This window comes from Amaranthus tricolor, chromosome 2, assembly GCF_026212465.1.
Source record: "Amaranthus tricolor cultivar Red isolate AtriRed21 chromosome 2, ASM2621246v1, whole genome shotgun sequence".
NCBI classification, from domain to species: Eukaryota; Viridiplantae; Streptophyta; class Magnoliopsida; order Caryophyllales; family Amaranthaceae; genus Amaranthus; species Amaranthus tricolor.
In genome coordinates, this window is record NC_080048.1 from 34410541 (window position 1) to 34428090 (window position 17550).

At 31.7% G+C, this 17550-nt stretch overlaps 1 protein-coding gene across 3 annotated transcripts; it reads left to right on the top strand.

The window, feature by feature from the left end:
• The first annotated feature begins 279 nt into the window (after positions 1-279).
• LOC130806439 (uncharacterized) lies at positions 280-11253 on the top strand. Of its 3 annotated transcripts, none has more exons than XM_057671516.1 (11): positions 280-416; positions 1034-1094; positions 6155-6191; positions 7282-7770; positions 7854-8137; positions 8244-8718; positions 8818-9102; positions 9183-9760; positions 9849-9936; positions 10056-10128; positions 11021-11253. In XM_057671516.1, the coding sequence occupies exons 1-7, from the start codon at positions 395-397 to the stop codon at positions 9025-9027; spliced, it is 1578 nt and encodes a 525-aa protein (XP_057527499.1). In that variant the 5' UTR covers positions 280-394; the 3' UTR covers positions 9028-9102; positions 9183-9760; positions 9849-9936; positions 10056-10128; positions 11021-11253. The 3 variants fall into 3 exon arrangements, with proteins under 3 accessions (XP_057527499.1, XP_057527500.1, XP_057527501.1); XM_057671518.1 differs by having other exon boundaries at positions 375-416; positions 7308-7770; XM_057671517.1 differs by lacking the exon at positions 6155-6191 and having other exon boundaries at positions 7308-7770.
• The last annotated feature ends 6297 nt before the right edge of the window (positions 11254-17550 follow it).

Genomic DNA, 17550 nt, shown 5'->3' on the forward strand with positions numbered 1-17550 from the left:
GGGCACATATCAGGATCCGACTCCTGTATCTATTCTTCTGCCGATAAATAAAAAGGATAACCAAAAGCATTCCGCGGCATTCTGGAAGCCGCGGTTTTGATGGTGTTGATCATTTTTCTTTACTTTAAAGCATCTCTTGCGGTTATTTTGAAAGTCGATAACTTCTCCATTATAACTCGGAATTGGACGTGTGAACTGTCGATTCGAAGCTTACGAGCCAAATTTTCCTAATCCGTCAGAAGGACTGCCAGATTGCGGCCATATTACTCCTTATGAGCTTTTGAGTATTCTCTACGATCCTGTTTCTTCATCAAACCAAGTCCGACGGACGCGCATTTTTCCGCATAAAGGAAGATGTTTCTGATCGCTGGGGCTATTCCTCACATCCTCCTTCATGCGTGGGGCTAAATGTCATGGTAATATTTATTCTTTTATTAATTTATTTAATTTTTTTAATAATTAACGTTATATTACTTAAATACCCCTTGACCTTTCGGGTTGACTTTGACTTTCGGTCAACGGGCCTTCTTCTGGGTTTTCCATCTCCCTTGAATGGCCCATGAATTGGTAACCTCTCAATGCCTTAAACTACCTTCCCGTAAAGCAACTTCCCATTCTTCCACAATGCATGGATCTCCTTACTTCAAGATTGATAACTGCCCACTACTCCCATGTTAGTCCACTTCTCCTTAAAGATAACTTCCCCTTAATTGTATGATAATCCTTTCTCCATGGGAATTGACTGCCCATGTCTCCCATGATCTTCAGCTCCCACTCTCCATTGTAACTTCCCTTCCTCATCATTATAAATAGGGGCTACCATCAAGAGAGGAAAGGGCATCTGAAAATAATCCTCTTAAGCATCCTTGCTCATACTCCTCTTCATCAGCCTACCAACATTCCAATAACATCACCCACTGCATCTTTTCGTATTCATTCTGTACCATACTCTCATATCCACGTTCTAACTTGAGCGTCGGAGGGGTTTTCCAGGAGATCACCCCCCGGACAAGGCTAACGAGTTGTTTTGCAGGAATTCAAGCCACTTCCTCCCACAAGTTGCTTCTCTTGATTACACTTCCACTAATCTCCAGGTATTTTGAGTGTCTTTTGCACTTCCTCGTTTCATTACCGAAACATATATATATATATATATACATATATATATATATACATATATATATATATATATACATATATATATATATATACATATATATATATATATATATACATATATATACATATATATATATATACATATATATATATATATATATATATATATATATATATATATATATATACATATATATATATATATACATATATATATATATATATATACATATATATATATATATACATATATATATATATATATATACATATATATATATATATATATACATATATATATATATATACATATATATATATATATACATATATATATATATATATATATATATATATATATATATATATATATATATATATATATATATATATATATATATATATATATATATATATATATATATATATATATATATATATGTATCATGGCTTTTACCAAAAGAATTATAATTAAGCTTATTAAAATGGAAACATGGAATACAAACAAAATTAAATTCCTAATGAAATATGAAATTTAGTTAAAATCAGCATAAAGATGATCTATATATGATGTATGATCCACAGCCTTTTTCCTTTACGGTCTTTAATTAAGGAGGCCCCTGTTATAATGTATGGTCCTTGTCAATATTCTACAACAAAATTAACTTTTGCGTTATAAAATTTAGTGATATTTAAAAAATATTATTGATTTATATTTTTAGTGTAATTATTGTTGTTTTTATTTTAAGTTCCATTATAAAGTGATTTAGTAACATTTTATTTGACCTTTAATGACATATGCAATTGTTATTAATTAGTTTATACTAGCATTTATAATAAATATCACTAGATCCTATATCACAATAAGCTTTAGTATGATTTTTTATTATATTACCAAAAGGGGAGACAATATCACTAATTAAATTGCACTACCAAAAAAAAATGATAAAACTGCGATTGCTAAAAGGGGACGAACTTGCATTTTTTCGTCTTTTTAAAAAATGGAGCGGTCCTAACGACGATAAAATGTTTCGTACTAATAAACGTCAAAATGGCTACAACCCCATAGTCCTCGCTCATTTTTTTTAATTTTATATATTTTTTCACTATAAATTAGCAACTATTTGGGCAAGTTTGATGCGGTCACCAATAGGGGAGACAATACGGGGACGTAGCAAAGTCGTCGCTTTTTTAAAAAAAATTTATAATCTTTCATTTTTTTTATTATTAAAACATTGTTTTAAAAAACTAGAAACGAACTAAGGTAATAGCAAGATCGTCGCGATCTTTGGTGCAGTGGTCAAGTCGTCGCTATCTTTGATACGGTCACCAGGACGTCGACATTTTTGGTGTGGTTGCCAAGTCATAGCCAATCCGTAGCCACGTTGCACCAAATTTGAGAATGAGGGTGATGATTGAAGCCCAATCTAGAACGTCCACAAAGCAGGCAATCAAGAATTGTTGGGTTCTTGATCAGAAGGCCTTAATCTGAGTGGTTTCTTGGCAATCTTGATGGCTACCTATTCTTGGAATGAGACACTGATTTCCCTATTGGATCACAAGGCCTATTCCTCACACTTCTCTCAATGATCAACTTGTGATCTTGAAGAAAGGTGATTCTCTTGAATTGCTGAATGAATACAGCCTCAACAAGACAGCAAAATAGGAGTATTGCACACTTGCAAAATTGAATGATTGAACTTTTATTAAAAACAAATGTTGAATGAATTACAAAATGAGAGGAAGGCCTTATTTATAGATTTTGCCTTAGTCCTCAACTGCTATAAAGGGGCGCCTAATGACTCAACAAATTAACACATCATCATAACAAAAATAGAACAAAACAGAAGGCTGTATTGACTGAAACTCAAGCTTATGTTCTGCACCCAAGCTTCTGTTCTGCTGGGCCTATGTTGGCTTCTATTGGGCCTGTAGTCAGTATGCCATTAATATGGCCAGCCCCATGCTTGGTTTGAACAAAAACAAGACCATCCCATGCCCTCTCATGTGTAGACCATGTATGTCCAATGTAGTTAGTGATACGGGCAGCAAGGGGTTCATTCCATAGACACATTCAAATGGTGATATTTTTGTAGCCCAGCTAGGACTTTTATTGTAGGCAAACTCTGCATGACAAAGCTTGAGGTCTAAATCCTTTAGATTCTGTTTTATTAGTCACCTCAGTTTGCCCATCAGTCTGTGGGTGATGAGATGTACTGTATTAGAGCTTGGTGTCAAGCAGTCTCCATAGGGTGCTCCAAAAGGAGCTTAGAAATTTGCTATCCCTGTTAGATACTATAGTTCTAGGGAGCCCATGCAACCTTACAATCTCTGCAAAAATATCTTGGCTATATGAATAGCATCATCAACCTTATTGCATGCTATGAAATGAGCCATTTTGAAATATCTATCAACCACAACCATTATATCAACCAGTATAGCATGTACTCCCCTTTGTGAAAGGTGATCTTAGCTTTAATGCAAGCCTCACATCTTAGAATAACCTTTCCAACTGTACCTAACATTTTGAGCTAGTAGAAATGTTTAGCTAACATGTCCAAGGTCTTTTGTATCCCAAAGTGCCCTGCCAAACTATCTTCATGCACTTTTTTAACTAAATCCACTCTCAATGAAGTCCTAGGTATGCACAGCCTATTGCTTTTGAATAAAAATCCTTGCTGGATATAGAACAGGCCTTGAGGTTGTTGACTACAGTGTTGATATATGATACTTAAGTCTGGGTCAGTTTGATATTGGTCCTTAATCATTTCAAAACCTAAAACTTTGGCATCAACGATGGCTAACAGGTGTGCTCTCCTGCTCAAGGCATCTGCTACTATGTTTGATTTACCAGTCTTGTATTTAGCAACAAAGTTGAAGCTCTGCATAAATTCAACCCACCTAGCATGTTTGGCACTAAATTTGCTTTGCCCACTAATGTTTTTGAGTGATTCATAATCTGAATATAAAACAAAAGGCTGCCCTTTAAAATAATGTGACCAATGCTCCAAAGCCCTTACCATAGCATAAAACTCTTTGTTATAAGCTGAGTATTTAACTCTACTTTTGTTGAGCTTCTCAATAAAATAGGCTATAAGTCTGCCCTCCTGAATTAAGACTGCCCCTATGCTTGTGTTGCTAGCATCACACTCAACCTCAAATGGTTTGCTAAAGTCAGGTAATCTCAGAATAGAAGGATTACACATGGCTTCCTTAATACACTCAAAGGCTTTTTGTGCCTCTTAGTCCAATGGAACATGCTTCCTTTTGTGCAGTATGTGGTTGGTGACATTATAGTGCTAAAGTTTTTGATAAATCTCTTATAAAAGGATGCTAGACCATGAAAGGATCTAACCTGTGTGATGTTGGTGGGTGTTGGCCATGTTCTAATAGCTTATACCTTTTTTGGTCCACTTTCACTCCCTGTCTTCCAACTATGAACACAAGGAAGTATACTTCTTTCATAAGGAAGGAACAATTCTCTAATTTTCCAAATAATCTCTGTTGCCTAAGAACCTTAAACAATTGTTCTAAGTGGTTTATATGTTCTCCTACCTCTATGTTATACACAAGAATGTCATCTAGGTATACTACTATAAATCTTCCTAGGAAAGGCCTTAACACTTCATTCATCAGCCTCATTAAGGTGCTAGGTGCTCCAGTTAACCCAAATGGCATAACCGTTTATTCATAAAGGCCATACTTGGTCTTAAAGGCTGTCTTCCACTCATCCCCTTCCCTCATCCTTATCTGATGATATCCACTCCTGAGGTCTATCTTGCTAAACCATTGGGATCCAGCTAATTCATCTAGCATGTCATCTATCCTGGGTATGGAAAATCTATATTTAATAGTAATGTTGTTCACACTTTTACTGTCCAAACACATTCTCCAAATTCTATCTTTCTTTGGCACAAGTAATGTTGGCACAGCACATGGACTCATACTTTCCCTTACATAACCCCTGTCCATGAACTCTTGAATCTTCCTTTGTAATTCCTTTGTCTCTTCAAGATTAGTTCTGTAAGGAGGTTTGTTGGGGAGTGCAGCTTCTGGTATAAGGTCAATTTGGTGTTCAATTCCCCTAATTGGTGGTAGTCCCTTAGGTAAATCCTCTGGGAAAACATCAACATATTGTTCAAGCAGGGCAGTTATCCTAGGGTCGATGGTTGCACTCTCATTTTTAACCTCTTTGTTGAACAGCAAAAATGTCGTGAGAAACTTTAGTGTGATTTTTTTATACTGCTAAAGGGCGTAGTAAATATCACTAAATCCGCTATATATACCATTAAAATTTAAGGTCGTGACATTTAATTAAATGTCGCTATAAGTATATAACTCCCTCCAATTCTGAGTTAACACTAGTGGAAAATAACGTATTTGCTGCTTATCAATTGCTGCATTTTTATTAAACGCAGCATAAAATAGCACCAAAGAATTTCGCAAAAAAAAAAATAGAGCAAATGCTGCGGGTTTCAAAAAAACGCAGCAAATAAGTAATTTTAAAAATTGAAAATTTTTCAAATGCTACAGTTTTTTGGAAGCCCACAGCACATAATGTCTCTTTTGCAATTTTATATTGCGGTTCTCACTAGCCCGCGGCACATAATGTCTTTCTTAAAAATTAAAACCCGCCATTCAACGTTCCATTTCACAAATACTCGACCTCTGTTGTATTCTCCAAAAGCCCTCCTAAAACCCACCATTTTCGCAAACTCTTTCATTCTTCATCATCTTCTTCTTCATCATCTGCTGCTTCTTCTTCCACGAAAAACCCATAAATTCTTCATCTTCGCAAATTGCTTCTTCCTCTTCATCATTTTCGCATAAATTCTTCATCATTTTTCTTCATTGTTCTTCTTCTACACGAAAAACCCACGAAAAATTTGGGCTTAGTTCTTGCTCTTCTTCAAAAAGCCACAAAAAAAATTTGGGCTTAGTTCTCAAACCTGTTGTTGTTCAAGCTTCATTAATTGTGTTTTAGGGCTTAGTTTTGTTTATACTAATTTTATTTTATTTTTTTTTCATTGTATAGGTTATACACAACCCACCAAAACCCACGAAAATTCAAGGTATCTTTTTCATGTTGATTTTGTAAATTAGGTTTAAATTTATCATAATTTATGAATGTGTATGTAGTTCTTGTTTTTAAGTTTCAAATTTATCATATATATATAGTTTTGTTATATTTTTATGTAATTTCTTCATTTTATTTATGAATGTGTATATAGTTGTGGTTTTTAAGTTTTAAGTTTATCATAATTTTTTTTATAGTTTATAAATTAGGTTTAATTAGGGGTGTTTATGGTTAAATGAATGAGTTGTTAATATGAATGTTAAATAGTTGTCCAAGTTTATGAATGTGATTTTATTTTTATTGTTTTTATATGTTGTTAATATATATGAATATTAATTATGGTTAGTAGAATAAACATCATTTAGACAATTTAAAAAACATTATATTATTATTAGGGTTTATTAGGGTTAAAACAATGTTGTTATTAGAATATACCTATTTTTGAACAATTTATAGATTATGAACGTTAATTATTAATATTTTAAATTAGGGCTAAATGAATGATTATTACTTAATTTTGTGGTTGATTAGGGTTTTTTAAGTATATATGTTAAAAGTTTTTATTAATTTTGTTTTGAATTAATTAATCACACTTAGGATGACAAAAGATCGTTCTTGGATGTATGGAAGTATTGAATCGTCAGAATTTATTGATGACGTATTAGAATTTTGTAGTATTGTGTTGAAATGGTTAGAATCGAAAACAATAGTCATATGCTTGATATTTCGTGCTAAGTTGCAATTTTAACGTTTTTTAAGCATTTTTGGCACTTTCTCGCATAAAGTAGTTCAAACTTGGTTTGTTTTGCATGTAACTTAGCACACAACACTATTTGGTACATATTATTGTGTTAAAATGATTAGAAACGAAAACAATAGTCTTATGCTTGATATTACGTGCTAAGTTGCGATCTTAAGGTTTATTAAGCGTTTTTGGCACTTTCGCGCATAAAGTAGCTCAAACTTGGTTTGTTTTGCATGAAACTTGGCACATAACACTATTTGGTATATATTATTGTCTTGAAATGGTTAGAATTGAAATCATGTTCCTATGTTCTAATATATTTCTATTCATACTCATTCAGTACTCATCTACAATGCATCTTTTCAGAGATGAAATTGTCCCAAAGATTGAGGCTTCGGATAATGAGCATCATAGTGAGTCGGATAAGGACTATCTTGAAAAGGAGAAGGACATAATTGATGATGATCATGACTCCGAAGGGAGGCCGGGTGACAAAGAGGATGATGACCAAATTGTTAGATACGAGCGTATGGCTGAAGATGCCCCACCACATAACAATGATTATGACACTGAAGACGTCCCACCAACGGATGCTCCCACTTCCACTATTAGCGTTGATTCTAAGAAAACAAAAGGGCGAGGTCCTACGAAAAACCTCAAAGTCATAGATCCGATGCACTTGGAATACAATGCAGTGGATCAAACTTGTGGCAAATGGCGTAGGCAATATGAAAAACAAGTGGGCCTATGTATCCGCAAGATTTCCATATTGTACGCATGGAACGAGGTTCCAGAGGGTTTGAAGAACTCTCTATGGGATGATACTGTGGTAAGCAACTTTAATATTTTTATTCATTTAGTTTCATTTTAAAATTAATTTAATTGACACTAATAAATATATTTCTTTTGTAGAATCTTTTTCAAATTGAGAACAATGAAGAGAAGAAGAATGTTTTTCTTTCGGCTGTTGCTAAAAGATTCAAAAATTTCAAATCCAAGCTAGTAACTGGTTGGATCACCAAGAAGCGTGCTCGTAAGACCAAGAAGGTCAAAACGGGAAAGAAAGGTGGAGACCAAGCACCTTCAAAGACGACCTCATCTACGGCTATCTCCGCATTCGTGAATACTCCTACTAGAGATGCAAGTGGTAAATTTACCATTATTGATCCGAAAACGAAGAAAGTTGTTGATGCTGTGTGAGTTTTGAAATTATTAAGTATATTCTTGATTTGTTTTCTATTTTTTGGCTTTGATTTACTTAAACTAATTGTTATATATGTCACTTTTTATTTGAACAAATAGGCTGGAAGGAAAAAAACCTACGGGGAAGTTCACCCCAAGAGGCAATGTTGATGCATTGCATATGGTCTTAGGGAAAGACCATAGAGGGCGGGTAGTCAGAAAAGAAGGAGTCCGCGTGGGGTTAAAGAAGGCATTTGGCAAAGAGTGTGTTGCTACTCAATCTAGAACGATGCCACTTGATGAAGTAGCGACCCTTAGAGCACAAACTACGAAGGATGTTCTCGCCAAAGTGGCATTCGTGTTGCAGAAGATGGGAGCACCCACTGTAGACTTGGCAAATATGATTGTCGAGGATCAGCAAAGTCAACATGGGGATCCTAAGGCTTCGGTCGAGAGAATACACGAGCCAACACCCGAGCCCATTACCCCTGTAGCACTCCAACCTATTACTATCCCCGAAGCACAAAATCCTAAACCGGAGACCATTAACTCCGTTGCTCAAAATCCGGAGCCAACACCCGAGCCAGTGGTAAAGGTACATAGTTTTTAAATATATAAGCACTTATTAAATTAATTTGCAACGTGTTTTAATATATTATTATGATGCTATTATACTAAACGACACAATTTTCAGGAGGCGACTCCTTGTTCTCTTTTGGTGCCTCAGTTAGGTGTTACTAATGGTGGCGACTTAACTGAGGTTGCATATGGTATGGCACAGCCAACCAAAGAGGGCCAAACAGTATATTCTATGCCTATTACAGGTGGCCACATCAGTGTGACCGTGGAAACTATTGTAAAGGGGTTTGAAGATTTCTCACTCCCGATTCCAATGCCAGAATGAAGCCTTGAGAAACTATTAGACGTCCAAGGTAGTTTCGTCATATGACCTTATGCTTGGGTCCGATTCATTACCAAGGTAATGATCATTTGTATCTTAGTTAATTTTATTATTTTAATTTCATGCTTACACTAATTTAATTGTATAAACTGAAATAGCAAAAGAGTCCAAAGGGCTCTAAGAGAGAGATCGGTTCCTCATCAAAGGTGTCAACTAGTTCAAAGTCGGTGGCAATCACTCCAATTTTGACTGATGCGGAGCTAAAAGATCTCTTTCAAGATTGCAAATGGCTGCACCCATGTGCATCTCGCATGCGTGAGGAGGACCAAATTGTTCTACCCCTGCAAAAGGAACAATTATGCTTTGTTGGAAGCCCTTTTATAATTATTATTCCTAGTGACATTGGGCAATTTTTTAGAGGAGACATGTTAAATGTAGCTCTTATCCATGTCTACATGAGGCGGTGTTCATTATCTTACAATTTAGGCATTATTGTTTAATTGTTTTAATAACCGAATTACTAACAAAATTTTCTAATTCGTGAGTTTAGTGCGCCTTACGAGGAACTAATAAATTGTTGCGAACCTTCAATAAAAATTGGATGGTTTTGTCCTGAATCAATTTCGGGTATTAAATGCGTAAAGGATCCAGATGACGTAAAAGCATACATTGAGACTGCTTTGAAAAATTCGCTTGCATCTAAACACACGTTCATTCTGGCTCCATATGTGGAAGAGTAAGTTTTATTTTTGAAATTGAACTTATCTTTTGATTTTTAAGTTCACATATTCTCTAATTTATTAATTTTAAATTTGCGTTTGTAGTTTGCATTGGATACTTTTGGTCTATCCTTTGACCAATACTGTGCACGTCTTCGACTCATTACATAAAGCTCAAAGCCTTGTTGAATGCGTAATTTTATAAATTTTACCAATTTCATTTAAGTGTTATATATATATATAAATAGTATTACATTAATATTATTACATGCATTGATATATAAATAGTTATGCTTTTTCCATGCGTTTCAGCACAATGAAGAAAGTGCGTGGAGAAATGAGAACTATATCGAAAGCCACATATCCGAAATGGAAAGCAGTAAAGGTACACAACACTAATTGAAATACGTTTCATTTAAGCGTTTTTGGCACTTTCTCGCATAAAGTGGTTCAAAATTAGTTTGTTTTGCACGAAACTCGGCACACAACACTATTTGGTATATTTTATTGTGTTGAAATGGTTAGAATAGAAAATCATAGTCATATGCTTGAATTTACGTGCTAAGTTGCGATTTTAAGGGTTTATAAACGTTTTTGGCACTTTCGCGCATAAAGTAGCTCAACTTGGTTTGTTTTGCAAGAAAATTGGCACACAACACTATTTGGTATATATTTTTGTGCTGAAAATGGTTGGAATTGAAAATCATAGTCATATGATTGAAATTACGCGCTAAGTTGCGATTTTAAGGATGTTTTAGCGTTTTTGGCACTTTTGCGCATAAAGTAGCTCAAACTTGGTTTGTTTTGCACGAAACTTGGCACACAACACTATTTGGTATATGTTATTGTTTTGAAATGGTTACGATTGAAAATCATAGTCATATGCTTGAAATTACGTGCTATGTTGCGATTTAAGTGTTTTTAAACGTTTTTGGCACTTTCGCGCATAAAGTAGCTCAAACTTGGTTTGTTTTGCACGAAACTTGGCACACAATACTATTCGATATATATTATTGTATTGAAAATCATAGTCATATGCTTGAAATTACGTGCTAAGTTGCGATTTTAAAGGTTTTTAAGCATTTTTGCTACTTTTGCGCATAAAGTAGCTCAAACTTGGTTTGTTTTTCACTTGGCACACAACAATATTTGGTATATATTATTTAGTTGAAATGATTAGAATTAAAAATCGTAATCATATGCTAGATATTACGTGCTAAATTGTGTTTTTGCGGTTTTTTTAAGCGTTTTTGGTACTAACATCTATTTTCTCTTAGTGTTTTCGACAAGATAATAGTGATGATTGCGGCTATTACACTCTCAAATATATGGACGATCTCTTACAAGCCATGAAGAACGTTGGAGTCTAAAATATTGATTCCGTAATTATTTGTTACGTTCTTAAATTATAAGATTATATATTTACTATTGGTAAAATCTAATGTTTATGTATCATATAAACTTTTTTAAATATTTCATATATTATTATAGGATTTATACGACACTCCAAGGGGAAACATGCACTTTGATAGATGGGAAAATGCACGAATTGAAAAACAAGATTGTCGTGTATCTTCCTAATTTATGTGTTTCGTAATTAATGTAATTAGTTTAGATTTAGGACTTTTGTGTGTGTATATATATATATATATATATACATATATATATATATATATATATATATATATATATATATATATATATATATATGTATATATATATATATATGTATATAGATATATATATGTATATATATATATATATATATATATATATATATATATATATATATATATATATATATATATATATATATATATATATATACATATATATATACATATATATATATATATATATATATATATATATATACATATATAAATATATATATATACATATATATATATATACATATATATATATATATATACATATATATATATATATATACATATATATATATACATACATACATATATACATATATATATATATATATATATATATATATATATATATATATATATATATATATATATATATATATATATACATATATACATATATATATATATATATATATATATGTACATATATATATACATATATATATATATATATATATATATATATATATATATATATATGTACATATATATATATATATATATATATATATATATATATATATGTACATATATATATATATGTACATATATATATATATATATATATATATATATATATATATATATATATATATATATATATATATAGATAGATATATATATATATATGTACATATATATATATATATATATATATATATATATATATATATATATATATATATATATATATATATATATATATATGTACATATACATATATATATATATATATATATATATATATATATATATATATATATATATATATATATATATGTACATATATATATATATGTATATATATATATGTATATATATATATATATATGTATATATATATATATATATATATATATATATATATATATGTATATATATATATATATATGTATATATATATATATATATGTATATATATATATATATGTATATATATATATATATGTATATATATATATATATATATGTATATGTATATATATATATATATATGTATATATATATATATATATATGTATATATATATATATATATATATATATATGTATGTATATATATATATATATGTATATATATATATATATATATGTATATATATATATATGTATATATATATATATATATGTATATATATATATATATATATATATATGTATATATATATATATATATGTATATATATATATATATATATATATATATATATATATATATGCATATATATATATATATATATATATATATATATATAAATATATATATATATATATATATATATATATATATATATATATATATATATATATATATATATGCATATTCCCTATTAATGTTTCCAAAAAATTATTTTATTTAAGAAGAGTAATTCTTATAAATGATTTTTCAATGATATTTACAAGTTTTTTTTTGAAAATCACCTGTTAATCAATAGATCAAGCTCCTTCAAGATATAAAGGCCTTAGAGAAAAGGTTCCATTCAAATTCTTATGAAATTTGTATAAAAAATTCAAAGAATAATGCAAACATATATAATATAGTTATCAACTTATCATTTACATTCTTATATAAACTAATAGTATATAAACACATGCAATGCACATAGTTCTTGGCAAAGAGAGATATAAAAAATTCAAAGAATAATGCAAACATATATACTATAGTTATCAAAACAAAATATATTTTATAAAATATATTAATCGATATAAACTAATTATAAAAAATTATTGTATAAATAGATATTAAATAACAAAATTTCCCATTTAGTAATTAATTATGAAAATTTAGTTCATGTGAACATGTTGGAAATAAACAGAGAATTTTGTTTTGATTCTTTGACAGCTGGCTGCATCTTGTAATATGTTTGTTATGAAGTTTGTTAGTACATGTGGATAGGTTAAATTTTAGGTCCTTTTCATATAAATAGAGGTCAGCTAAGTTGTTGCAGGCATATAAAAAATATATGTGAGATTTCTCTAACTTTGCTGAATAAGAGAACTTTCTGTTTCTCTCTTTGTTCCTTCATTCTTCTTTCACTATATTTCTGTAATTTACATGGTATCAGAGCCACGATTGGCTGAGAAAAGTAGCTGATTCTTACAAATTCTTTCAATTTTCTTCTTTTTGAAAGATATGGATTCTGGAATTTTCTCAAATTTTGTTCCTGATTACAATCATGAATTGTTTCTAGGTCATGATGACAATACTAACCATTCTCTTTCTACCAAACATCTTAATGGATTGAATTTTGAGCAATGGGAACGCTCAGTCCAAATTTCTTTAGTGGCGAAGAACAAGATGGGATTTATAAAAGGTTCTTGCAGAAAACCAACAGATCCTCAGATGGCAAAGCAGTGGGAAAGATGCGATAAAATGGTAATTTCTTGGCTTCTACATCCTTGTGAAGAAAACATTAGTTCCAGTGTTCTTTACTGTAATTCTGCTGCTGATATATGGAAAGAGTTAAAGAATAGGTTCTCTCAATCTAATGGACCTAAAATTCTACAAATTGATAAAGAATTAAATTCTTTTGAACAAGGAAATTTGTCAATTGCTGAGTATTTTACCAAATTGAAGAGTTTATGGGATGCATATGACAGTCTTGTGAAAATTCCCAAATGTTCTTGTGGTCTTTGTACTTGTGAAGTTAATGGTTCAATTGTTGAGTTGATTAAGAATCAAAGACTGTACAAATTCTTAATGGGTTTGAATGGAGCATATAAAACTGTTAGAGGCAATATTCTTATGATTAAACTAGTACTAGATGTTAATACTGCTTACAGTATCTTGATTCAAGATGAGACCCAGAGAGAATTTTCTGATAATTCGGCTTCTGTGAGTGAAAATAATGCTTTTGCTGTCAATAGAAACCATTTTAATTCCAATGGAAATAGGAATTTTTTTTCCCTACATGACTGGTCATCATTCTGGAAATTACAATAAAGGGAGATCTAGGTCTGTTTCATATCAATCTGGTTCTGGTAATGGTTCTACATATCACAAGAATCAAGAAATAAGGAGCAATTATTTCTGTGAACATTGTAAAATGCAAGGCCACACTATAGATAGATGCTTTAAACTTCATCCTGAATTGAGGAATAAGCCAAGAAGGGTTGCAGTGTTTTCTGAAGGGCAGCATTTAACTTCAGAAATTGATGAAAATATCAGCTCAGACACCAAGTCAAACAACAATATCACACCTGAAATATACTAACAGTTTGCTCCAAATAAAGATCTTAATACATCTTCTTCATCAAAATCCGCTCTTCTAGCAGGTAACAATCTTTGTTTTCTGTCATCTGCTAAGAATGATCATTGGATTCTTGATAGTGGTGCAACATATCATATTAGCCCTCTTTGGCACATTTTCTACACTATAAACCTGTTAATGAACAATGCTTCATAACTCAACCCAATGGTCAACAAGCTAAGGTCTTGAACATAGGATCTGTCAAAATATCAGATGATTTGATTCTTGATAATGTGCTTCATGTTCCTGATTTTCAATTTAATCTCATTTCAATCTATAAATTGACCACTCAGCTTCAAAACTTTGTTCTTTTTACACCCACAAATTGCTTGCTTATTCCCTTTCAATCTTTTTCACAGGACCATTTGATGAAGCATGCTCAGGTCCTTGGTAATGCTCAAAATGGTCTGTATCATGTTGGCACTTCTCTTAAATCAAACCAATATCCTCCTTCAACTTCTCTTCTGTCAACAGAATGCTTGACATCTACCAGTTTGTACTCCAGACACAATCTTACTCAATTGTGGCACTGCAGACTCGGACATTTTCCTTTTCCGCAAATGAGACATCTTCAAATTCAATTATGTAATTTTCCTTCAGTTGATTGCATTTGTCATATATGTCCTCAAGCTAGACAACAATATAATTCATTTCCAATTAGCAATAGCAGAGCTTGTAAACTTTTTGAATTACTTCATGTAGATTTATGGGGCCCATATGCTACTCCCACATACAATGGATACAGATATTTTCTTACCATTGTTGATGATTTTTCTAGAGCCACTTGGACTTATCTTTTGAGTTCCATGTCTGATGCATTCTCTATTCTAGAAAATTTGATCAAATTGCTTCAGAAACAATTTAATACATCAGTTAAAATTGTTAGATCTGACAATGGCATGGAATTTTGTGATGACAATGCTGTCCAATTTTATAATAATATGGGAATTGTTCATCAAACTAGCCTTGTTGGTACTCCCCAACAAAATGGCAGAGTTGAAAGGAAACATAAGCATTTATTGGAAGTAGCTAGAGCTTTATATTTTCAATCAAAAATCCCTCTCAAATATTGGGGTGAATGTTTATTACATGCTACTTTTCTTATTAACAGACTTCCTTTATCAGTTTTACATTACAAAACTCCATATGAATTGCTTCACAACAAATTACCTGATTATGGTGCCTTGAAATGTTTTGGAAGTCTCTGTTTTGTTGCCACTTCTAAAAGGGACAGAAATAAGTTTGCTCCTAGATCTCACCCTTCTATTTTTTTGGGTTTTTCTACCACTCAAAAAGGTTACAAAATTCTTGATCTACAAACCAATAAGGTTTTTGTTACTAGAAACATTCAATTTCATGAGAATGTTTTTCCTTTCCATCATATTTCTTCTCAAACCTCTCAATTAGTCCTTCCTGCTTCTATTTCTGATTTCACAAATTTCTTCTCTTACCCCTCTTCTCCTACTCAAACCTCTTCTATCTCCTCAATTTCAGACATAAATTCTTCTACTTCTCATTCTCCTTCATCTCCAATTATTAATCATCACACAGATTCTGTTTCTAGTTTTCATACTTCTCCTCCTACATATGCCACTGTTCTCAGAAGATCCATTAGACAATCTAAACCACCAAGTCATTTGCAGGATTATGTTTTCCAACCTATTCCTCAATCTCATTTATCTCAACAACCTCATTTCTGCAACCTTGTAACTTTTTCTTCCTTACCCATCTCTCAACAACAGACAATTGCATTACAAGCTACTTATACTGAACCACACAACTATCATGAAGCCATTCTTGATCCTGGCTGGAAAGAAGCTATGGATAAAGAATCAGCTCTTCATAAGAATGAAACATGGGAATATACTGATCTTCCACCAGGTAAAAAGGCAATTGGTTCCAAATGGGTTTATAAAGCAAAACTCAATAAAAATGGGTTTTTAAAAAGACTTAAAGCAAGGCTTGTCATTCAAGGTAATCATCAGAAATATGGGATAGATTACTTAGAGACCTTCAGTCATGTAGTCAAGATGACTACGATAAGAACAATTATAGCTTTAACAGCAGCAAGGAAATGGAACATTTATCAGCTTGATGTCAACAATGCCTTTTTTCATGGGAATCTACAAGAGGATGTCTATATGAGAGTTCCGTTGGAAATACCCAATCCTCACAATAAAGTTTGTAAACTCAAGCAATCCCTTTATGGTTTAAAACAAGCTTCTAGACAATGGTTTCATAAGCTTGTTGCTTTCTTGAACTCTAGGGATTATCAACAATCCAAGAGTGATCCTTCTTTGTTTCTAAAGCAGTCTACTTCAGATATTACAATCGTTGCTGTATATGTTGGTGATATCTTGTTAACTGGTTCCAATTCTACTGAAATAGACAGCATTAAAAGGCATCTTGATGATGAGTTCACTATTAAGGATCTTGGTATCCTTCATTACTTTCTTGGAATGGAAGTTTCTTACGTAAGTGAAGGGATTGTTCTCACACAACATAAGTTTACCAAGGAATTATTGCAGCTAAAACATTTTTCTCACAGACCAGCTTCCACTCCATTGCCTCTCTATTGCACGCTCAGCAATGAAGATCCTAATGATTTTTCAGATCCAACTCTGTACAGAACATTAGTAGGCAAGTTGAATTTTTTGACTCGTACAAGACCTGATTTAGCTTTTGCAACTCAGCTTCTAAGTTAGTTCATGCAAACTCCAAAACAATCTCACTTTGATGCTTTGTTACATGTCCTTTAATATGTTAACACTACTACTGGTCAAGGTATCCTATTGAAAGGAAAAGATACTTTAACTCTGCAGGCCTTCTCTGATTCAGATTGGGCTTCTTGCCCCTTCTCCAGAAGATCTGTGACTGGTTAGTTAAT